Source organism: Quercus suber, unplaced genomic scaffold, assembly GCF_002906115.3.
Source record: "Quercus suber isolate HL8 unplaced genomic scaffold, Cork oak 2.0 scaffold_102, whole genome shotgun sequence".
NCBI classification, from domain to species: domain Eukaryota; kingdom Viridiplantae; phylum Streptophyta; class Magnoliopsida; order Fagales; family Fagaceae; genus Quercus; species Quercus suber.
The window spans coordinates 1,129,937-1,155,595 of record NW_027069567.1 but is presented as its reverse complement, the minus strand read 5'-3'; the positions used below and the strand labels follow the sequence as shown (position 1 = coordinate 1,155,595).

Sequence of the window (25,659 nt, the reverse complement as noted above, 5' to 3'; positions counted from 1 at the left end):
CAAAAAAAAAAAAAAAAAAAAAAAAAAAAAAAAAAAAAAGGGAAAACAGATAAAGCTGAAGAAAAAAGTAGGAACAAAATAATCATAGGTTTAACAATGAAGTTCCATGGTGAAAACTAAAATATTCTTCTATTAATTTGGGGAACCTCAGCTGTATTCTCAACAAAAAAAAAAAAGAAAAAAAAAAAAAGCATTCTACTGTGTTCCAATGCTTATCAGAGTCTTTTTGAAAAAATTCTTAGCTCTTTTCAGTAAGACTGAGATCTAATGCAGTGAATTGGTGACTCAATTGTCCATTTCTGGCACCAAAACCTTTGGCTACCAAGCAAGTTCTTTTCAATAAGACTCAGATCCAAAGCAGTGAATTGGTCAGTTGAGTCAATTGTCATTTCTGGCACCAAGTCCTCAGGGTAATAAAGTGAGGTTTGGCCCAAGGGAAGGGAGAAGGGGAGATTTTTAACGATTGACTCTGCTCCATGATATGTTTATTTTATTATATTTTATTCTTGCTTGCTTGACAAGTGGAAAACCCTACAAACTACTACAAAAGCCACACCCTACCCCTGATCATGTTTTGGCTCCCCTACCAGTATCAAATATAGAGGACATCATTAATATTAGAAAGTTATGGTGTTAGATATATTTGTTGAGTCATTACCAATTTCAGAAGTGATGTTCATTAGAGGGAACATTAAATAGATATACGTACCATATTATTTTCAAACTTAGTTATCTTTAGTAAGCATTGGAAGTGACCATGGTTTTTTAGTGGAATTTGTGCTATGCCTTTGTGTTTAAACCCCATTCCCTCTCCCTTGTGTATGTGTGTGTTTGTTTGTCAAAAAAGAAGTAAGCAAGCATTGGAAGTGATTTCAAAAGTATGAATATCAGGCACACCATCCTTGTCATTGTCAATTTTATTTTGTCTAAATCTTGGTTGCCCTAAATTTCTACTTTTCAAAACTATCTTGGAATTCAACCATGAAGTTAATTTCAACTGTAGTGAGACAGAGAGAAATGTAAGAAAGAAATTTAATCCATAAATAATTGATGTAACACTGACCTCTGTTACAAAGAAGGCATGGAAACCAGGTGGAACTCTGTGGGGTATCTCAACAACTGCAACAGGATCAGCTGACATTGTTTTTGCATCAAGTACATTAACTGATGATTTTCTGCATAATTATAAATGAAATATTGAGATTTATCATCATCAAAAAATTCAAAACTTTAATCTGTATCATCAGCAGTTGATGTAACAAGTTGGGGTATCAGCATATATAGTAATATTTTCTCCTTTGATGCAATTTAAAAAGCCTAAATTTGCAAAAATTAGGAGCAACAAATTTTCAACAACTTTCTTACAAAACCTTTCAATCTCATAATTTGACTAGCAATTACTTTATTTAATAAAGCAAAAACATTAATCATCAAAATTTTTGTGCATTAAATTTAAAGAGAGATTATGAATTTGTCAAATGTGTGAGAAATGAAAGTATTACCCAGTATTCTCATCATGCACAAAGAATATTAAGTAGCCATCGTCTTCTTCAGATGTCATGCCAGGCACACGAGGGACAAAAATAGCCTCAGAACCAAATCTGCCAGGTCCAAAGTCATAGATGCCTTGAACATTTCCTCCAACTTCGAGTTTTGTTTTTCCAGTCTCTGGTTCAGCATGCAGATCAAATTTGATAATCCCAGTGATTTTTGCAGTGCTGTCAAATATGGTTCCGTATACATACCGTTGTCTCCTGCATAGATACAAATGGTAGAATACATAAGGACTTGACACCTAAGAGAACAAAATTAATTAAACATGGTTGCTAGCAAAATGATGAAGTAGGCTGCAAAACAAAATCAGGTTTCAGAACCTATTCAAAAGAAGCAAAAGATCATATAAATATGGCCTTTCAGCATCTAGCTTCTCTAATCTTTGATTGGGAATTTTTGCAATCTTTGAATGAATCTACTGACAATAAACAACCCAAATTCTCCAATCACCAAAAGTGGATATATACCTGCCTGTGTAGCTCTCATTCACCCTAGGAAACTCTACAACAGACATTGATAATTTCTTCTGTGAAGCTAGACCAGTTTTCATGTTGAATCTCATCTCATACCTGAAAAGAATAGTAACTATCAGAAACATGTACGCAGGCATAGAGATTTCAAATTTCATAAAATAGGTAAAAGACCTACAGCTCAGATGATAAAATTTTGAGCTCTTCTTCGACAATCCCATTGAGCCTGTCCATATCTATGTTCTCATAGCGACAAGTGATCAGAACAACTTCATCCTCCTCCTCCCAAGCATTAGCTAGCAAAAGGAAGTCATTAAAAAAATTCATAAACTTTAATTATAACCTAATCATGAACCATGAGAGGGTATAAATTCACAAATATAGAAGAATGAAATCAGCCAAATCTCAACTAATAGTAAGGAGTAAGCTCCTTTCCCCCAGATTGACTGGATTAAGACAGGCTTAAACTAATTTTTAGAATTATGAGCAGCATCAATTTTATGGATTGTTATATCATCAAGAGACCCAAACTCAATTCATCTTAAATTGACTGCAAATTCAGAAAATACAAAATAACCAAAGATAGATTCTTGAATCTAGTGATTCCCTCCCCTTGGGGACTCACATCTAGTGATTTACTCCCCTTGTTCCTTAGTTCTCTCTATGTTTGTAATTAATTTCTTCTATGTTGTTTGTTCTTTTTTCACTTACTATAAATTTTTTGGACTGCTTTATGCTCTTTGCATAAGATAGCTTTTAATATATACATCTTTCTTACTTATCAAAAAAAAAAAAAAAATCTGTCAAGAAGATGTCACAATAATTTGGGTCAATGAAAATGTCTAAAATTATACCAGAAAAGTTAATTAAAAGAATAATAGAAAACATCAAGTTATAAATAAATTAAGGTGAAATATGTCCTCTAATTTAAGCACTTGAGAATGTCCCATTTCTATCAGTCAACAAATCCATGCAATGGTGAATAGGGAAATTGCTGCACAGGCTTGAAAAATTAAAAGGAGGTTCTCAACAAATCAAGGATAGATCCCAAGAGATTTAACAGATGTCATGTGACCATAAAACCGATAGGCATGAATAGATTTGTGTAGCCAATCCCAAGTAATAAGAGTACGTTAATGCAAATCAAGAACAAAAAGCTCTGATAATTGAGTGATTAGGGGAAAATTATCAGATTATAAAAATATTTTTATTTTTGAAATAATTTTTTAAAATACAATATCTTTTGAAATTGCATCTTCAAGTCACAATATTAAGTGAAATTGTGACTCAATGCGATTTTATGCTTGGTTCAAAATTCAACCACCACTACCACAAGAGGATGTCAAGAATGCAACGTGAAATTGCATGTTGAAGATTGGATTTCAACCAAGAGTGAAATTGCGTTTTCAACCTGACATTTTACCCAAGGCTGAATTGCATTGTAAAAAATGAATCCTTTATTGATACAAATTGAGGCATCCCCCACTAGATATATGTGGCCGACCTGGATTCATTTATTGAGGATCTATAGTTGACCCCAAAGTGTTGAGATAAGGTTTTGTTGTTGTACTCAACAGTGAAATCGTGGCTTTAACCTAAGATTTCAATGTGCAGTGAAATCACATCTTCAACAATGATTTCACACTACCTATGTGAATACCTCTTGTGACATTGCCAAGTAAGCATGGAATTGGATCTTCAAGCCACAATTTCAACATGAAATTGTGACTTCAAGATGTGTAATATAGAAAAGTTTTGCTTTTACAATTTCTTGATAGGTGTTTTACTTTTGCAATTTATTTCAAAACAATGGTATTTAAAAAAACAAATTGATATTAAAATTAAAATTTTGCCCCAACTCACTCTACATTCTGGCACATGAAAAGGATTGCAAAGGAAATAAGCACACCATTATGGAAGATGAAGCAACTTGGAAGCTCAAACCATCTGATTTGCAGCTCATCTTTTGCATATCGAGGAAGTACACCAAAGCGAGCTTTTTTTGTTGTGTCAAATTTCAATATCAGCTTGTTTTCTGTCACCATTTCCTGAAAATCAAAATTTAAACAAATATTCCAAGTTGCACGTGATGTGATTGATATGATGTTCAATAAAGCACTGTTCTGTCCATGGAATTTTCTTTAGTACGTTAAATTTGTAGGAGAAACAGCTTTACCAGTTTAATACCTTTTTTCTGAAACACAATGGAAGATCCATAAAAATTGCATAGTTTTCAGTAATGGCGAAATCATGCATCATGATAGGCTCTGATATTGTTATTGGTACAGGGTCATGCATGAAACCATCCTTGGAAATTACTCTGTAAGTGATATATGGTGGTGAAGCTGAATAGCCAAATGTAAACATCTCACCTGCATGGGAGGATTCTGTAAGTTAAAAGAAACTCTTCCATTACAATGGGTCACTAAGTTTCTTTTATCAGGATGTCTTTACCAGTGAATGGGTCAACTTTTGGATGAGCAGTAAAAGAATGCACCAATCTCTTGTCATAATCCAACATGCCAAGAGTTTGAAGATCTCCATCCTCCAAAACTTTAAGGACATCTAAGTATTGCAGTGAGAACAATATCAATTCTTCATTTCAGGAAAGAAATTATTTGAAAGAGTTCGTATATGAGACAAACAAATTGGCATTGCTCTGTAATCCCTTTTGCCCCCACCATAAAAAGCATAGTGGTTACATCATCATTGCACTACAATCAGTAAAGCAACCCAGAAATATAAAAAGATAATTTATATGCTGATGGGGATATATAGACACATCTCCCCATTAGGTTATCTGATCAATGGAATGCAGAGAAACACCACCCCCCTCTTTTCCTTTTTTTCTTTTTTTCAGAAGTAAAAACTAAAGGAGACAAGCTTACAAGGTTTATCAGCCTCTTGAAGTGCTAGAAGTTTCCCATGGTGATATATGAGAGCAGTATTACCTGGACACAGATGACAAATAGGGAAAAAATGAGATATATCCAATACAAATGGCTAGTAATGCCTTTAAGGCTATCATGCTAGGGGGAGTTTGGGCCCACTAAATTCACTCTTTCCTAATAGCTTGGGCTTTTGGTTCAATTAATAATATATCACCAATAGTTGCCAATGACCTTTCGTGTTAAGTCTCCTATGTGGTGTGTATCTTACCAATGGGGAAAAATTAATTCCCAAATATACCAGTGTACCTGCACCCTAATGTTTAGGGATACAACCGATAAAAGACCTATACATACACTAGTACCCAACACAAAAAAGCCAATTAAATATTAAGATTAATTAAAATAAAAAACAGAATAATACATAGAATAATGCTTTTTGAAATGTACTAAAGGAAACTATGAGCATCCTAGCAGATGTCTTTTCATTCCAGAAAAAGTTGAACACTAGACTAACTTACCAGTTCCAGTTCCGTATGAAACATCTAATACTTTCAATTTTTCTCTCAGCATTTGCATGATCACTTTGATTAATCCAAACAGTCCCTTGAGATCTCCAAGCTGGAAATGAAATTAAAAAAGAAAAAAAGACACAACACACTGTAATGTAACCACCAAATTAAAAATATACAACAGATGATTTATCTGATTTTGACATTTTTAATACTACAATCATCAATTACCTTATCACATACTTTCTCTTTTATCACCCCATTAGCAGCAAAGTTCATATGCACAGGCAAAAGATGTCACTAAAAAGTGGAGAAAATCCTAATGGCATGAAGCACTAAATGAATATGCCAGAAAAGAGAGGAAAAGAACAAAAGAAACATATAGCTTACTGGTATACCTTCAAAAATTTAGCACCTCCAAAATACTCTTCCTGTTGAAGCTTAGATGTCCTTACATAGCGGGAGACATAGTTTGCCTTCCCATCTTTGATGCGCAAACCGTGAACCATACTGCAAAATTAAATATATCACCTAAATCCCTTCTTGTTTTAACAGATTAATAAGGGGTAAATGTAATGGGTTCCAAACAACATTCACGAATCTCAAAAATCTAATGAAAAAGTAGGAAGGCTATAAAACACAGAACAGAATATTGGAACATATCCCAACTATAATATACTAACATAAAACTAGCAGGATGGTTAGAAACAATCAAGTGCTCTCCACCAAAAATACAGACACACAATTCACCAAAACCAACCAGAATATAACACTAGATAGTGTAATAAACATCATGAAAATAGTAAATGATAAGCAAACTAAAATAAAGTTTTCTTTCCCCTTCGCTAATACAGAAAATAGCTGAGCTTGTCAAGGGATCATAAAGAAGGAAATCAAGCATATTATCTTCTTTCTATCCTGATGATTGAGCATATCACCAGGAAATCCAAAGTTGGTTTTGATTACATTACTCCACGATTATGTTTCACTCTAAGACCAGGTTCTGTAAGAAATCATAAATACTTTGAACTCAATAATTAACATGACAGTTGCATTCGATGCAGTTAAACTAGTAAAAATTCAGACTCAATGCCTGCCACCACATAGAAATATAATGGAGAAAGTTTTCACTCATAGCAAGCTTGATTCAGTGATTCATGTAGTTAAACCAGTAAAAATTCAGTGTTCAATATCAAGACAATATCTGTATCCAAACTTCAAGTCCTTACCCTCAAGTGCCAGTCTCAAATTGCTTAACGTATTTAGGCATGGGAAGAACCACAAAAAGGTGGGAAAGGGGGAAATAAGCAAATGCATATTTTTTTACTTTACCTAAGAGAGAGCATATGTAGTTTCAGTCACTAGAAAAATGATTTATTTGGCTCCATTGCCAAACTGCAGTGGAGCCAAATGATTCTATACAGACTAAAGAATGAACTACAAGGGTTCAATTCACATATAGCCGAAACATATGATGACTCAAGAAAATTGACACTTCACTATGAGTACTGCTCATATATTAATATTATGCAGATATCACAGTTTAATTAGGTGAGTAAATCAATTGATGTAATTTCAAATTAAATAGAGTTGCCAAATTTTTCTTTCAAATACTTGGATCCTATAAGATGTTAATTGAAACTTCTTGTTACTTTCATTGTGGAAAATATTGGCCTCTGAGCAGTCAGTAACCCCAAAAAAGCACCCACATATTAAATGAACTAAACAAGGAGACATTAATGGTATTCTGAAGTGGGAAACCGGCTACTAAAGTTATATGTTAGAATTCTTTCTTCAAGAAAACTAGAAAGAAATACTGGTAGAATAAGGTTGCAGAAAATCACACACCCATCTCCATCAAACCTGCAAAGAGAGTAAAAAAGGAAATAAGTATAATATGACCTGGTTATGAACTGAATTTTCTTTCACACCAACTTGATAAGCCCAGGCCTAACACCACCCCCTCCCCCTCCCAAAAAAAGGAACTTTACCAAAAAATAAGGGACCAAGATAATAAAAAATCTTAACTTCATATACTGAAGGCAGTTGAACATATTTCTTCACTTGGGATTAAGCCAAGTTATTATGCTTAGGACAAATTTGGTTACAAAAAATTAACACAAAAACATATTTAAAAATCTAACAGTTGGATACATGTTGTTTATGTTCGTAACATACATGTCAAATTTCGTGCCAATCACATATTATTTATCATTTGATTCATAAACTTAGTTTTTATACCTCATTTAAACTACAAAAACTTAAAATTTAAACATTTATTTCATGAAAGTTAGTTATAGCTTTGTCCTTATAGTAGTGAATAGTTCCACGGGAGGAAAAGACAAAAGAGACATACCAGTGATATCCAGCCACAGGGGTGAACTTTGGGTTCGGACCCACTCTAACAAACTCTCCATTTAAGCATTCCTGTAAGACATTTTGCATTCAATGTCATTGCCAACAGAGGCACTTGAAGTTCAAAACCCAAGGCAATAGTAAAATGTTCAAGATGGCAAGTTAAAAGTAGCGTACACACAGTACAGTAGTACTCACAGGAAGGTGGCCTTTGACGAGGAGATTGGTGGTGGGAGGGGTCTCTTCAGAAACGGGAGTGAATGTACCGGAGAGATAGTGGTGAGGCTGAGAAGAGTGGTTGTTGTTGTGGTACATGAACTTCACCATCACCTTCTCCACAAAGTCTATCACCTTTGAACTCAACCCTTTGTTCGGCTTCGGCTCCACCTTCACTATCCCTCTTCCTCCTCCTCCTCCGCCGCCGCCGTGCCTTTGCTTCTCCTCCGCCATTTCTCTCTCTTTCTATCTGTGTGTGTGTCAGAGAATATAGAGCAATCCTGTGACTAGAGAATTTTTTTGTCACTCCATTTTATAGTGTCAACTGTCAAGTACCTGGGATTCATCAAAAACATAAGTCCTCAACTGGGAAAGTTTAAGTTTAAACATTGACGAAGAAAGAAAGAAAGAAATCAAGTACCCACAGACCAGTCACACATGTGAGCCCCACAACCTTGTGGTCTCCGTATGCAGATATGTGCTCAATGTGCGAGAGTATTTTATACAATAATGCTGCATATACAATAATATTTTTAAGGCAAATGTTAACAATAATGTTAAGGTGCGACTAATATAAGTTTTATTTAATAAAAAAAAAAGGATAAATAGAAAAAAAAGACATAAAATTTACCCCATAGCTTATTTTAATATTTTTTTCTTCTACATGTAGGTGGCCTCACAATCTATAAAAGTGCAAAAAATGACATAAAACTACACAAAAGAGAACAAAAAGTTGTTGTTAACGGGCACTTTATGGTGCCTATTAGCGTTAACACAACCCTATTTTAAAAGATTGACTGGTCAAGTTTTAATTGATTATTATCTAAATTCGCATGAACACACTAAAATATTTGATGCTTTTCTCCTATTACTTTTTATATTAACCAACCAAAAAATTTCTTTTTTTACTCACAATCAACCATTTTAAGGTATTATGTGAGTGAGATGTGAAATAATCATTAAACAAAGTAAATAAATAAATAAACAAAAAAGGGTGAGAGAAGTGAAATAGTCAACGAAAAATTCAGGTTTTCTTGAAGAACTGGAACAAAAACTCACAATAATTTCATGATATTCTTAAATTAGTCTACCATCGCACATAGACCCACCAAGACTTGCAATTTAATTTTTTTTAATGGCCCATGCAAAGGAGTAATTATAGAATATTTTTGAAATACCATAAATGCATACATTCTCTTTTTACATTATAGTGAGTTTTGATGAATTAAATTCATGGTGTGACCTATAATTTATGTGAAAGGAAAAAAAACACATTTATGATACTTCCGAAGTATTTAATAATGCAAAGGTGAAAGTAGGGCCTGGAGTTAGGGCGGCAATAAACAATTGCCCCCCTTGGCCTACCAAACAAAATCATATCATATAATATACTATATAATAAAAGTTAAGCTTAAAAGCCGTAATTGCGCCAAGTAGTTTCACCAAATTGCAGAAATTTTTTTAGAATTTTTAAAAAATAGATATAATTTTTTTTTTATCTTCTTCTCCTATAATTTATAAGTTGATAAAAAATATTAATTTGATTACAATTCAAATTCTTCATCATATTGTTTTTTATTATAATTTTTAAGTTAATAAAAAATATCAATTTGATTACAATTCAAAATCTTTAACTAATCCTTTTTTTTTTTTAAATTATACTAAAGTTATATGTTAGAATTCTTTCTTCAAGAAAACTAGAAAGAAATACTGGTAGAATAAGGTTGCAGAAAATCACACACCCATCTCCATCAAACCTGCAAAGAGAGTAAAAAAGGAAATAAGTATAATATGACCTGGTTATGAACTGAATTTTCTTTCACACCAACTTGATAAGCCCAGGCCTAACACCACCCCCTCCCCCTCCCAAAAAAAGGAACTTTACCAAAAAATAAGGGACCAAGATAATAAAAAATCTTAACTTCATATACTGAAGGCAGTTGAACATATTTCTTCACTTGGGATTAAGCCAAGTTATTATGCTTAGGACAAATTTGGTTACAAAAAATTAACACAAAAACATATTTTAAAAATCTAACAGTTGGATACATGTTATTTATATTCTTAACATACATGTCATGTCAATCAGATATTATTTACTATTCAATTCATAAATTTAGTTTTATACGTAATTTAAACTACAAAAACTTAAAATTTAAACATTTATTTCATGAAAGTTAATTATAGCTTTGTCCTTATAGTATTGAATAGTTCCACAGGAGGAAAAGACAAAAGAGACATACCAGTGATATCCAGCCACAGGGGTGAACTTTGGGTTCGGACCCACTCTAACAAACTCTCCATTTAAGCATTCCTGTAAGACATATTTTGCATTCAATGTCATTGCCAACAGAGGCACTTGGAACATCAAAACCCAAGGCAATAGTAAAATGTTCAAGATGGCAAGTTAAAGTAGTGTACACACAGTACAGTAGTACTCACAGGAAGGTGGCCTTTGACGAGGAGATCAGTGGTGGGAGGGGTCTCTTCAGAAACGGGAGTGAATGTACCGGAGAGATAGTGGTGAGACTGAGAAGAGTGGTTGTTGTTCTGGTCCATGAACTTCACCATCACCTTCTCCACAAAGTCTATCACCTTTGAACTCAACCCTTTGTTCGGCTTCGGCTCCACCTTCACTATTTCCCCTCCTCCGCCGCCGCCGTGCCTTTGCTTCTCCTCCGCCATTTCTCTCTCTTTCTCTGTGTGTGTGTGTCAGAGAATATAGAGCAATCCTGTGGCTAGAGAATTTTTGTCACTCCATTTTATAGTGTCAAGTACCTGGGATTCATCAAAAACATAAGTCCTCAACTGGGAAAGTCTAAAGTTTAAACATTGACAAAGAAAGAAAGAAATCAAGTACCCACAGACCAGTCACACATGTGAGCCCCACAATCTTGTGGTCTCCGTATGCAGATATGTGCTCAATGTGCGAGAGTATTTTATACAATAATATTTTTAAGGCAAATGTTAACAAAAATGATAAGGGTGGATTAAAGTAGGTCTTATTTAATAAAAAATATAGATAAAAAAAAAAAAGATATAAAACTGGCTCCATGGTCTATTTTAAAATTTTTTTTCTCTATATGTAATTGGCCCCACAACTTATAAAACTGCAAAAAATGACATAAAACTGCATAAAAAAGAACAAAAAGTTGTTAACGGGCACCGGGCACCATAAGGTGCCCGTTAACACATCCCTCTTTTAAAAGATTGACTGATCAAGTTTTTGTTGGTTCTTATCTAAATTCGCACTAACACCCGATGCTTTTCACCTATTACTTTTTATATTAACCCGCAATTTTTTTTTTTGTTTACTCATAATCAACCATTTTAAGGCATTATAAAATTGGGTACGAAATTGAAGGTGTCCATAGTCTTATCTTTCAAATACTATGTGAGGAGATGTGAAATAATCATTAAACAAAGTGAAAAAAAAAAATCAAAAAACAAAAAAGGGTGAGAGATGTGAAATAGTTAATGAAAAATTCAGGGTTCCTAGAAGAACTGGAACAAAAATTCACAATATTCTTAAATTAGTCTACCATCGCACACATGTAGACCCACCAAAACTTGCAAGTTAATTTTTTTTAACGGCCCATGCAAAGGAGTAATTATAGAATACTTTTGAGGTACCATAAATGCATACATTCTCTTTTTACATTATAGTGAGTTTTACTAATTAAATTCACGGTAAGACCTATAATTCATGTGAAAGGGAAAAAAAAAACACATTTATGATACTCTTGAAGTATTTAATAATGCAAAGGTGAAGGTAGGCCTGGAGGTAAGGCAGCAATAAATAATTGCCCCCCTTGGCCTGCTAAACAAAATCATATCATATACTATATAATAAAAGTTGAGTTTGGAAGCCGTGATTGCACCAAGTAGCTTTACTAAATTGCAGATTTTTTTTTTTTTAGAATTTTAAAAAAATAGATATAAATTTTTTTTGTTCTTATCTTCTTCTCTTATAATTTCTAAGTTGATAAAGAATATTAATTTGATTACAATCCAAATTCTTCATCTAATCATTTCTTTATCATAATTTTTAAGTTAATAAAAAATATTAATTTGATTACAATTCAAAATCTTTAGCTAATCCTTTATTTTTATTTTTTTAAATTATATTACTACACATAGATACAATTTGAAGGGGGAAAACGTGGGTTGTTTTAAAAAAATTTATACAAGACTTTTAGTTTGAATACAGTTTAAATTTGTTAAAATTTAAATGATAAAGTTTGACATAATTATACTATTTTTAAATTTTATCCCTTAAATTGAATAAAATTTAAATCTGTTAAAATTTAAAAATGATAAAATTCTACATAAATTATATTATTGTTAAATTTTATATTTTCCACAAATTCACTATTTCTTTTATGGATAGCCATAAATTCACTTCACTTACACATATTCAACATTCATGGATGAAGAGAACTATGGTGTTTTTTTTTTTTTTTTACTTTGTTGGTACTTGGTAGATATATATTATCCATTAATCGACCATTTTTTTTTTTTTTTTTGAGAAAACATTAACCGACTTGATATGCTTTCCTTTTTGTTTTTCTTCTTATTATTATTGTTATTATTATTGTTGTTGTTGTTGTTGTTTTTGTTGTTGTAGGGATGGCAGACCTAGAATGGTATATTGGGCCATGGGCCCTTTTCGAGGACATTCAATAGTCCGAGGACAGGTAGACACTAGTGTGGGAGTGCAAGATAGTGAATGGGCAAAGAGGTCTAGTTTTAAGGTTCCAGGAAGTATGTCCGAGGATAGATTTCACCTCGGCTTAGTAGGGTAGAGGTCAAAAGGGTTGGCCTGACATCAAGGACAACGTTTTGGGCGATTATGCTGGTAGGGATAAGCATCAAGAAGGGATAAGGTAAGAAGAAAGTGAGAAATATCTGAGGGAAAGCTGCTACAACCGCATTAAATGCTCTGTAGCTAATACTCGGGCCACAATAATGTGAAAGTGATGCTTGAATAGTGATGTTCAGCCTTACAGCTATAACTAAAAGTTTCAGGAAGGTGCTGATGGGACAAGGACAAAAGCCAGTCATTTGATCTACACATGGAGAGCTGAGATAGAGCAAAGAGGGGTAATATAAAGGAGAAGAATCCCATTACCAGGGGGGAGGGGCATTTGATAATTGAAATAAAGAAAACACTGTAGCACTAAGAACTGTAATTGTGATCAAGTCTAAGAAAAATATAGATATCCAAGTATTACTCTCCTCGGACATTGTCGAGGAAGAATTTCTTTTTACAAACTTTTTTTTTCATTGTTTTTCTTGCTTTCTCAATATCTTTGGTCCATCGTGAGTGTTGTCCGATTCATTGAAGCCTAGTTTTTAGCACACTCTCTACAAATTTATTGTATTGGACTCTTTCGGCCTTAATCCATCTACCTTTTGGGCTGAGGATTCAAAACCCGCTCTTACAATTATTATTATTATTATTATTTTGTGCTCAATAACTATTTAGATAAGCATTATACAATCTGACCATATCTACAATTTTGTGGCTGACATCAAAATGAGTTATGTTTAGAAAAAATTGTTGCAATTTGGTAAATCTATTTTACAGAGTAACTACTTTTAGTGTTTAAATAAAACACTTAAATTCTTTGGATTTCCTCTTAACACAACGTGACTTTTTTTTTTCTTTGGATTTTCTGTTCACAACTACTTTTTTTAAGATTTATTTCAGCTTTACACTTCCACAAAATAGACTAAAGTTTGATTTTTTGTTCATTTTAACTTCTTTAATGTGAAGTGTATATATATCAAATAATTCATAATGAATACTTACCATACAGTTTTTTTTTTTTTCTCTATTTTTCTACCTACAACCTTGCAGGTATGTATTTGTTTACTCTATTTTTTTTTTCATTAAATTGAATAGGTTTTGTGTATTTTTTGTCTTTTGTTTAACCTAATTTTAAGTTTTATCATATCAATTTATATGATTATGGTTTGAAAATCAATCATTAGATATGCTTAGACATGATTTTTTAAATTATTTTGTGTTTTATGACATGTGTTCCAATGGTAATATGTTGCTTTCATCATTTCAATTTTGATTTAGAGAACATTATTCTTTTTAGCTTATTACTAAGCATGTCTTGATAATTTGATGATAAATTGTTCGTAAAAATTTGATTTTTATCAATCATTAAATTTTCTAATAAAGAACAATGATAAACAAGAGCAAGAATATATATAGTGTACAAAGAGATACTCAACAATCTCACAAAAATACAAAATCAATAGTTATTTTTTATTTATTTAGGTGTTATCATTTTATATTTGATAGTTATTATACCAATGCAATTTATTTATTTTGTTATTATAATAATTATTTATTTCGTTATTGTTTATTAGATAAAATATATATTTTATAAGTTTATGATAAAACCGTGTAACTCACGGGCCTTTAACTAGTTTAATACTATTTTACCTTTAATATATATATGTGTGTGTGTGTGTGTGTGTTTTGTGTGTTTCAGTAACCTAGTACAAATTTTATTCCAAAGAAAATATAAATCATTACATCAGCATACAAAAAAACCCAAAACACCTCGTAGAAATGGAGGCTTGTCATTATCCCATACATCATGGACTACATGCATGAAGCATCACACCTGGCTTATGTTAAATGCCGCAGCATTACATGCAAATTCACACCTACCAACTTTTATATTTTGCCACTCCAGTGCTAACATTATTTACTTAGACATTTTATATGTTAAAAATTGAGGCTTTAACAAACTCTACATTAATTAAAGAAACTGGAATATTAAGTTAAAATAAACAAAACTATAGTATAGCTTTGCCAAAAAAAAAAAAAACATAAAATAATGTAAGTTATACTTGATGTTTATCTAATAAATAGAAATTTACATAAGTCATACATTTTCTTCCCTCAATTACATAATATAAATTTACATAGTTGTACTTGATATTTATATAATATTTAAAAGTTAAAGTGTAGTATTTATTGTTGTTACACTTTTGTTGGGTCACACTAGTGATCATATCATCATTTTCTTTCAATTTTTTGTGTCAATATTGGTGAACACATTGAAAATGATATTGCTTCAATCATGATATTTCATTGCATCTATTATGAACAAAAAAATGTTGTATTATTAACATTACTCTAAAAAATATATTAACTTATAAAAATATAAGATATTAATTCATGGTGAATTTCTATCAAAATTATGTTGTTCATTAAAAAAGTTCATAAATAAATAAGAATGATATTATTGTGTTAGCTGTACATAGTATGTTTATATATATGTCTATGAACTATATTTTTGAGACATTTTAAAAGGAAATTTCTTTCATCTTTTCCGTTTCTTACCCTTAGCTTTTTAATTGATAATTACAACAAGGTTAGCTTTTGGTGATACTAATGACAAAGGTTATTAGAGTTTATTGGAGAATCGGGCTTGTATAAATTCTAAGCGTATATATATATATATATATATGCGCATTAACACAAACAACTGTAATGTATATTTACCCTATAAAAAAAAGGTGAAAATATATTCTTAGTTCCTACATTTTGACTTAATTTTCATTTTATTTTGGTCTATACTTTTTAATTTTACCTCATGTAGTCCTTAAAATCAAAAAACATTATCGTTTTAGTCTCTACTGTCATCTCATTAACAGAAATAATCTACATGACAGACGAAATGCACCATTAGCACACTAAACACTGATGTGGTTATTAAACTAATAATAATTTTTTTTATTTGACTTTGAAAATGCCACGTCAGATCCACATCAACTTCCAAATATAAAAATTAATTTATTAACTTTAACTAAATAAAAAAGAAAAAATAGAATTAAAAACAAAAAATCACATAAATTAAGATCTAAGTTTATTTTGAACATGAATACAAAATCCAAAAAATTCAAAACCCCGAAATATCTTTCTATTTTTTTTTTCGTTAAGTAATACTTCCCGGCTGCCAGAAAATTATTACAATTTAATTTTTCTGCTTAAAATTGGAAGATCTCGATATACAATATCAAGAGAGTACAATCAAAGAGGTCATGTGTACAAAATTTACACAGATATGTCTCCACTTTTAATTTCTCTATTTCATAATTATTTTCGGATTTCCAACAGTCAGACAATCACAGTTTCTCCTGCTCGTGAAGTTGCTCCCGTGACAAAACCATAATAAAAAGCAATAGCGAAATAATTATAATAATAAACTGTGGATAGTTATACCCAAAAAAAAAAAAAATGTCAGGAGCAAGCTAAAAAACTAAAGTTGTACTTAATCAAATGTGAGAAAATTTAAGAGCACAATAAAATCTCGTGACATTTTCATATATATATATATATATATATATATTTTTCACAATTCATCTACCACTGTTCCTTTGCTTCTCTCCCCCATTTCTAAGGGGAAATCTGCTATTTATATTAGTTTTTAACTTTACTAACTTTCATGTACAGTTTTTAAAATTCAACTTTTCATAGTATAATTATATATTAATACATTTTCAGGAAAAAAAAAAAAAAAAACAGCTAAAAACTAAATAAGCTAATATCAAACACATACTTTAGCCTTGTTTATTGAAATTTTTTAAAATTCTAAATTATTATGCTTTAATTCTATGAAAACTGTATGACGTTATTAGATTATTATGATTAATGTTTAGTGAGTTTGATGGTTCATAGAATTAATCTAATAATATTTATAATTCACTAGTCTATTGCCACAACAAAAGCTTATAATGATTTTACAAGAACTGACATGTTAAATCACTATAAGTCAAAATAAACTTAAAGCGAAGATATTGTGAAATTTTTTGTGTCTCTAAACTTTCGAATTCTCATAGAATTTAGGCAAATTTATGATTAATTTTCTTTAGTGGTAGCCATCAAAAAGAGAATTCTTTGGTGGTTAGAAGGTGCATATCCTACAGCAGAACTTTGCATCATTATCCTAAAATCATTTAAAAAACAAATTTATCTCCATCCTAGTTTCCTTAAAAAAAAAACAATAAATTCTAGTAGTTTCGTATTATTATTATTATGTGCATCAAATTAAAAGTTTTCCTTACTTGTTGAAGGGTTTTGCTTAAGATGGCAAGAGTTTTAACATGAAAATTCAATGACAAATACAACGGAACTTGGACACATTTGTGAAAAAAAAAATTATAGGATAAAAAGCCAACTAAGAATATAACTTTTAGCGAATCAAAAAAAGAATATAACTTTTAGAATTGTTATATTTCCTATTTAATGGAAAGATATTTAATACAAAAATGTGAAAAATCGTGTTTATACCCTACTATTTTCAGAATTCTATCTAGATAATGTGAATGCTAAAGCTTGTGTACTCCCTACGTTTGCTTAGTATGGAAACATATCATTATATATTGGTTGTGATAATATGAATTGTGATATTTGAAAGCTTGACTCACAAATATTCTCACCTTTGCTGAAGCCTGAGGCCCTGAAGCCTATATAAACCCAACATATGCAAACAATTTCTTGCATGTTCAAAAGCAAGACAGAAAAGATGGTGTATAATGTTTCGTTCATTGACCATGTGATCAGGATGGTGGGTCGTCCTCTAAAACTATACTGGAGGGTATTTGTGCGCAAGGATTTTTGCCTCCATGGCTAGAGGCAAGTTGTTGTTGTCCATGGTATATCACCAGACTGATGGTGATTACTTCAATAATAATGGTTTTGGCTAAATTCTTTCCTTTCTGTCATTTTCGTTTTTGGTACTGATTGTAATTCATGCATTTCATTGCATTGATAAGGAAATTTCTTCCTCTCTCTCCCTCTCTCTCTCTCTCTCTGCAATTTCTTTGTGTTTTAATTTGCCAAAACATTTTGTTTTTGTTTTTTCACCTCAAATAGACTATGCTTGTTAATTTTGTTATGTTAATTAAATTATGTAGGACTCCCTATTCCCATAGGGAAAATGTAGAAACCCTTGACAATCAATCATTTTGAATTTCCAAACTTTTTAAATATGGGAGAGTTCTTTGACTTCTCTCTAATGCAAAATTTGTTAGTGAACCCTCATATATCATATTGTCATAGTCCAACTCTCACATGCTTGAAATTAAGAACTATTTGGTGAGCTGATAATTTCCTCCTAGGTGTTTTTTTTTTAATTTTTTTATTTTTTTTTATTATTATTAATTTCCTGTTGAGTAATACTTCCCAGTCACCAGAGGTATATATTATTGTAGTTTTATTTTTCTGCTTAAATTTGGAAGATCTACATATACAATATCGGCTCAGTACTACAACCAAAGAGATCCTGTATGTATAATTTTTACATGGATATATCTCCACTTGTAGTTTCTCTATTTCAAATTCAATTTGAGATTCCCAACAATATTCAGACAATCACTGTTTTCCTTGCTCTTGAAGTTGCTCCTGTGCAATATCAATGTATATATTAGAACCAAGAATAGAAAGCAATGGCCAAATAATAATAAGTACAAAAAAGTAGCAATAAACTACATGGCGATGCTCTCTAGATATATGCAACATATTAGTCAAAATTCTTGATTCAACCGCAGCATAATATTCAAGCAAAAAAAAAAAAAACTGCAGCATAACATCGGATGAACACAAAGTACTATCAAACTTGGTTTAGCATAACAGTCCAAAGTGATGGAAAATCTCTAAAAAGTGCAGAGAATTCAGGAGTCCATATAACGCAGGTCAAATCATATGACCATTTTGCTTAAGAGTCAAATCTTTTATTTTTCCTTGTACCACCCTCCAGTGTAAATGAAAGTATACCCTTGCCAGCACAATTAACTTCACTGCAAATGTCCAAGCCATCTTAAATGATGCTTATCTTATATTGTCTATTTGATGCTATCTTTAGCTACTCACAAATGTATCAGATGTCATTCAATCCATTGTAGCGTTATCAATCATCACATTCACAAACTTATTTCATGGACATATATAATAGCCTAGCATTTGGTACTATCAAACTGAAGTTGGTGTAGTATTGGTTCACCAACTTCACTGTCAACTTCTCCACAAAGTCTATCACCACCTTCGAAGTCAGCCCTTTAATTGGCTTCGACTCCACCTCCACTATTCCCCCCGTCCTACTCCTCCGCCGCTGTACCTCTACTTCTCCTCCATTGTTTCTCTATGAGAGAATTAGAGCAATGCTGTGACTAGCGAATTAGTCACTCCACCACGTCGAATGGGAAAGTTTAAAATTATTAGATTAGAGGAAATAAGGAAAATGGGTGTAGTATTGAATTAATCTAAGTAACTCACAATGCAGAGGAAGAGATGTCATAAAACTCAATCCTTAAACTTTGGAATAAAATATTTCACTTACTATATACTATACGACAAAGTTTAGTAACAAAATTGGTTGTATCCTCAGGCTACAACTTTACTTAATAAAATAAACATTATTATATATTTTGAAAATTTAACTGTTGAATTGCATGTTTTTTATACTCCCAATACACATGTTAAATTTTGTGTCAATCGAAAATTATTTACTATATGATCTTCAAGCATATATTTTATGCATAATTTTAAAATACAAAAACTTACAATTTAAATAATTTATTGCTAACATAACTATTGATCTTTAATTTTCTAGAAAATTTGCAAGTATGGAGGATATAAGAAGATAATTTAATCCAATTGTAGATTTGTCAAAATTCATCTCCAATAGAAAGATATTGAGTAAGGTTGTAGCCTAAGGTTACAACTAATTTTGTAGATAAATTTTGTCTTCTACTACACATGTAAATAAACATACTAGTAACAATATTTGTTCAAGGTAAACCCTATTTTTGTACTAAATTTTGATTCTCAAATTACCCAATTTCTTATATGATAGATAAAAAATTATAAGGAGTAGATTTGAGAAAAATTAATTTAGAGTTAAACATATATTTGAACATAAACATAACAATAACATTGTAGATATAATTATAAACACTAATGTGCGACTGCAAGATGGTTGGCGAAAGGGGATGACCTTCATTCAGTGCAATTATGATATTCCTATAATACCATTTTATTGAAAGTAAGCATTAATGACCAAATTTGAAGTTATGACCGAATTTCATATTGAAATAAAAGTCAAAATGAAGTTTAAAATGAAATTGAGAATGAGAAAATTAATTGCCATCACCTCTAATCCATGTCTTGACAAATAAAAAGCATAGGTCTGCACAGCTAATTCAATGCATATTATAGTCACGTACTATATGAGGAGGATATTCAAGTTAGACTTACACACCTGAAATGTAGCTATTACAGAGCTACAAAATCATGGTGTGTCGGTTTTTCTTTCGAAGTTGAAACTGCCTTAGAGCCAAGATTTACAACAGATTTCATGCATACCAAAAAAGATGTTAATTAAACAATCAATTAGGACAAAACAACTCTTCTAAATGTTTTATTCTTCAAATTCCAAATGGAGGATTCATTGTCCCCCTTATATAATGCCTGCAATATAAATCACATGAGTGCTAAGACATTCTATATTTATTCATCACACACCTATGTATTTTTGTGATTGGAAAATGCATCAACCCCGAATTATGATGAATGAAAGTACAAACCCAAAAATAAATAAATATTTTTATATATATAGAAGAGGTTTATACATAAGCATAACAATAACATTACAAATATAAATATCAAAATGATAAGAGATAAGCATTAATGATAAGACATTCTATAATGCCATTTTATTGAAAATAAGCATTAATGATCGAATTTTATATTGAAACTAGTTGCAAATCCATGCAATGCGTAGAAATAAATAATTATTTTGTATTGTAATTGTAAGGGCAGGATTTGGAACTTGAGCCCAAAAGGTAAATGGATTAAGACCCAAAGAGCCCAATACAATAAATTTGTAGAGAGTGTGCTTAAAAACTAGGTTTCAATGAATCGAACAACACGCACAGTGAATTAAGGATAGTAAGAAAGCAAAGAAAGACAAGCTCTGTCAAAGAAATATTTCCTCAACAAAATCCAAGGAGAGTGGTCTTGGAATATATTTCTTTTAAACTTGGATACAATTTCAGTTCTTGTTGCTATAGTGTTTTCTTTACTGATTTCTCCATGGATCCCTGTCCCTAAAGGATCTCTCTCATTATATAGCCTCCTTTGACTAATCATGACCCTCCATTTGTTGATTATGCAGGCTACTACTTGGGCGTTAGTCCCATCAGACGCCTTCCCAAGTTTTCTGTGAGTTGTGGCAACTAAGACAGCACTGTTCAAGGGTCTTCTCCACATAAATGCAACTAGAGTATTTGGTGAGGTGCATTAAATGTGGTGGCATCTATCATCCCTCCAATCACGTTAGGGCTTTGAAACTCTTTCTCTATAGTGTGGCCCCCTCCTATAATGTGCCATTGACGTGGCCCCTTCCTATGGACTCGTCAGAACTGTATTGGCCTCCTCGGCCTTGGGTATGACACGTGGCATGATTAAATTTCTGTACCTCACAATAATATAATGTATACTTTTTTCTTTAAAATTTTTTGAAGATAATTTGTTCTCCTTAAAAATTAAACAATTTCTATTTGATCCAATTAGGTCGACTTCGGTCCAATTTGTTCCACTTGGTTAATTTTTGTTCCCTTTAGTATATCTTAGACTAATTGGGCATTAAATTGATTCTTTTTGTAGGTTTTCTTTTCAAGTTTAGCTCAAATTCTTTCTTCTTTTTGTTTTTTTTTTTTTTTTTTCATCTTTGGGTTGAAAAGTATGAAATTTTATAATATTTGGGCTAAACTCTTTAGTTTTGATTTAAAAAAAAAAAAAACTAAAATAGACATTAGAAATTAGAAATATGAGCCCTAAAAATGCAATAAAAATGATAAATATTCAAAACTCTTATTTGGTCCATTCAGTCCCGTTCGGTCCAATTTGGTCCTGTTTAGTCCATTATGTCCACTAAAGTTCTATACAGTCCAATCGGACCATTTGATCTTATTCAGTCCAATTCGGTCTAATTCAGACCATTCAGTCACATTGGCCCTATTTGGTCCATATTGGTCCTATTCTATCCACTTTAGTCCTATCCGGTCCACTCTATCCGCTTTGGTCCTATTTGGTCAACATTGGTCTTATTTTGTCTACTTCAGTCCTATTTGGTCCATTCTATCCACTTTGGTTTTATTTGGTCTATTTTATTCCAATGCTGTTTGTGCGCAAGTAAGGGTCGTCAATGGGCCGGGTCGGGCCGGCCCGACCCATTTTACTTGGCCCATGGGCACAATGAACTAGGCATAATGGGCTATTAACTAGTTAACAGGTCGGATCGGGCTGGGCCAAAAGATAAAACCTCAGACCATGACCCTACCCATGGGCAATGCCCATTTTGTCTTTAGCGAGCTGGGCTATCGGGTTAGGCCTAATGTGCTACCTATAGGCTTATGTTAACATATTATTTTATTATTTTTATAAGGAAAGAATCAATTTTTTATAAGAGAATAATCAATCTATTTTTTTAAAGGAAAGAATTAAAGAATTTAATGCATAATTACAAATTTTTTTATAGTAAAATCTATTTAATTTTTTGTTTTGTTGATGGAAACCTATTTAATTTTTTTTTTATTAAGGCTTTAAATAGTTTTTTATTTTTATATTTAATAAAAAAAATGTCAAATGGTTAATTCAAATTTACTAGACTACTAAAAAAATATATATTTAGTAAACTAAGTTTAGCACAATTACTTTTAGTATCTTAATGGTTGAGGAAGTTTTTTTAAGAATTTCCTCTATAATATCTCAAGATCAATCCGTCACATACTTCCTATATATTTTTGTTATGAATTATGAGTTATTAGGCTGGGCCAACGGGTTAGGCCAACGGGCTGGGCAACGGGTTGGGCTACTGGGCTAGCTCACCGGGTACCCATGGGCATAAAAACTAGCCCACGGCCTCATCCACTGGGCTAGTGGACTACCCATGGGCCTCAATAACAACGGGCCCGGCCGCCTATTAGCCTGGTGGGCCGTCGGGTTTCTAGGTCGGGCTGTGGGCCATGGGCTATTTGATGACCCTTATGCGCAAGGATTTTTGCCTCCATGGCTAGTGGCTGCAAAGTGTGGTTGTCCTTGATATATCACCAGACTAATGGCGGTTTACTAAATAAAACTTCGTTTAGCTAAGGCTTTATTTACTTTTTAAATTTTTTTTTTGCTCATTTTGTGTTTTACACATGTTTTCCTTCTTTTTTATTTTTGGTACCAATACTAGCTTACCCATTTCATTGCACTAATAAAAAAAATTTCTTCACTTTGATCGATCTCTCTCTCTCTCTCTCTCTCTTCCCAGTTTATCTGGTTTCTTGGTGGTCTTCGTTTTTTCACCTCTAACAGACTTTTGTTAATTTTGCCACGTTAATTAAACTGTAGGACAGACTCCCTAATCCCATAGCACAAATGTAGAATTGCTTGACAAACAATCTTAAGTTTCCAAATTGCCAAAGCTTATGCCAGTTAATCTTATAGCATAAAGGCTGAGACCATGATCTCATTGCACAGAAGATGAGTCAAAATACACCATTTTTATCAGACTTTATTTGGCTAATATATTTTTTTTTTCTCTTCGAGTCATCTTTTTAGAGACGCTTTGAACGACAAAAATGTACAAATCATATAATTACTTCACTGAATGTGAATATGGTGGTTGCCGACGTATGAATTCAGCCTAGCAATAATCCTATTTAACTATTTTACATCCCTAAATTTGCTTCGGATTCAAGTCTATTTTGTTGAGATGAATGCTTCTTTCTGGTTTATTTTCCCTTCTTTCTGGTTTAACTTTTACTAGTTTTTATGTATAGTTTTTTTTAAATCCCATTTTTTCGAAGTAAAATTATATTTTAGTACATTTTTGAAAAAAAAAGAAAAAGAAAAAGAAACTAAATAAGTTAATATCAAACACATGCTTAGCCTTCATTATTGAATTAAAAAAAAAAATTCTAGATTATTATGCTTTAATTATGTGAATACTATATGACGTTATTAGATTATAATGCTTATTGTTTAGTGAATTTGATGGTTCATAGAATTAATTTAATAATATTTATAATTCACCGGTCTATTGCCACAACAAAAGCTTATAACATTTTTACAACAACTTACATGTTAAACTTAAATCACTATAAGTCAAAAAAGAAAAAAAAAATTTATAAAGTGACTCGCTACAACTCAAAAGGAAGATATTGTGAAATTTTGTTGTTTTTCTAAACGTTTGAGCTCTCATGGAATTTAGGCAAATCTATGATTAATTTTCTTTAGTGGTAGCCATCAAAAAGAGAATTCTATGGTGGTCAGAAGGTGCATATCCTACCAACAGAACTTTGCATCATTATCCTAAAATCTTAAATAAATTAAAAAAAAAAATTATCTCCATCCTAGTTTCCTTAAAAAAATAATAAATTCTAGTAGATTCGTATTATTATTATTATGTGCACGAAATTAAAATTTTTTCGATACTTGTTTAATAGGTTCGCTTGAGATGGCTAGAATTTAACAAAAAAATTCAATGACAACTATAAATACAAAGGAACTTGGACACATTTGTGAAGAAAAAAAAATTCTTCTATGAAAAAGCCAACTAATTAAGAATATAATCTTAAGAATTGTTATATTTACTATTTAATGGAAAAATATTTAATACAAAAATGTGGAAAATCATGTTTACACCCTACTATTTTTAGTATTCTATCTAGATAATGTGAATGCTAAAGCTTGTGTACTCCCTACGTTTGCTTAGTATGGAAACATATCATTATATATTGGTTGTAATAATATGAATTGTGATATTTGAAAGCTTGAGTCATAAATATTCCCATCTTTGCTAAAGCCTATATAAAACCAACATATGCAACCAGTTTCTTGCATGTTCAAACGCAGAAGACAAAGAAGATGGTGTACAATGTTTCGTTCATTGACCATGTGATGAGAATGCTGGGTCGTCCTCTAAGACTTTATTGGATGGTATTTGTGCGCAAGGATTTTTGCCTCCATGGCTAGTGGCTTCGAAGTGTTGTTGTCCTTGGTATATCACCAGACTAATGGTGGCTAATTCAATAAAAGTAAATTTGGCTTAGTTCTTTCTTTTTAGTTTTTGCTACTGATTGTAATTCATGCATTTCATTTCATTAATAAAGTAATTTCTTCATTTTGATCTCCTCCTCTCTCTCTTAGCAATTTCTGTGTTTTTAATTCGCCAAAACATTTTTTTTCATTTCTTTGTGTTTTTAATTCGCCAAAGTATTTTTTTTCACCTCAAACAGACTATGCTTGTTATTTTTGTTATGTTAATTAAATTATAGGAATCCCTAATCCCATAGGAAAAATGTAGAAATCCTTGGCAAACAATCATTTTGAATCTCCAAACATTTTAAATATGCGAGAGTTCTTTAACTTCTCTCTAGAGCAAAATTTGTTAATGAACCCTCGTATCATATTATCATAGACTCATAGTCCAACTCTCAAATTTCTTCCTAGGTTTTTTTTTTTTTTTTTTTTTTTTTTTTTTTTTTTTTTTTTTTTTTTTTTTTTTTTTTTTTTTTTTTTTTTTTCTTTTTTTTTTTTTTTTTTTTTTTTCTTTTTTTTTTTTTTTATTTTTTTTTTTTTTT

At 31.6% G+C, this 25,659-nt stretch overlaps 2 protein-coding genes across 2 annotated transcripts; both read right to left on the bottom strand.

Annotated features, from left to right (window-relative positions):
- Positions 1 to 838: 838 nt before the first annotated feature.
- Positions 839 to 8,375, bottom strand: LOC112038776 (carotenoid 9,10(9',10')-cleavage dioxygenase 1). The gene is made up of 14 exons (XM_065774924.1): positions 7,978 to 8,375; positions 7,781 to 7,851; positions 7,273 to 7,287; positions 5,823 to 5,934; positions 5,434 to 5,533; positions 4,913 to 4,975; positions 4,479 to 4,589; positions 4,212 to 4,396; positions 3,934 to 4,072; positions 2,203 to 2,320; positions 2,022 to 2,123; positions 1,503 to 1,754; positions 1,064 to 1,175; positions 839 to 997 (listed from the first exon to the last, which is right to left on the bottom strand). Exons 1-14 carry the CDS (start codon positions 8,227 to 8,229, stop codon positions 839 to 841), a joined length of 1,791 nt encoding a protein of 596 aa, XP_065630996.1. The 5' UTR covers positions 8,230 to 8,375.
- A 1,271-nt stretch (positions 8,376 to 9,646) lies between these two features.
- Positions 9,647 to 10,938, bottom strand: LOC136068162 (carotenoid 9,10(9',10')-cleavage dioxygenase 1-like). The gene is made up of 4 exons (XM_065774923.1): positions 10,864 to 10,938; positions 10,438 to 10,773; positions 10,239 to 10,309; positions 9,647 to 9,752 (listed from the first exon to the last, which is right to left on the bottom strand). Exons 2-4 carry the CDS (start codon positions 10,678 to 10,680, stop codon positions 9,647 to 9,649), a joined length of 420 nt encoding a protein of 139 aa, XP_065630995.1. The 5' UTR covers positions 10,681 to 10,773; positions 10,864 to 10,938.
- Between the last annotated feature and the right edge of the window lie 14,721 nt (positions 10,939 to 25,659).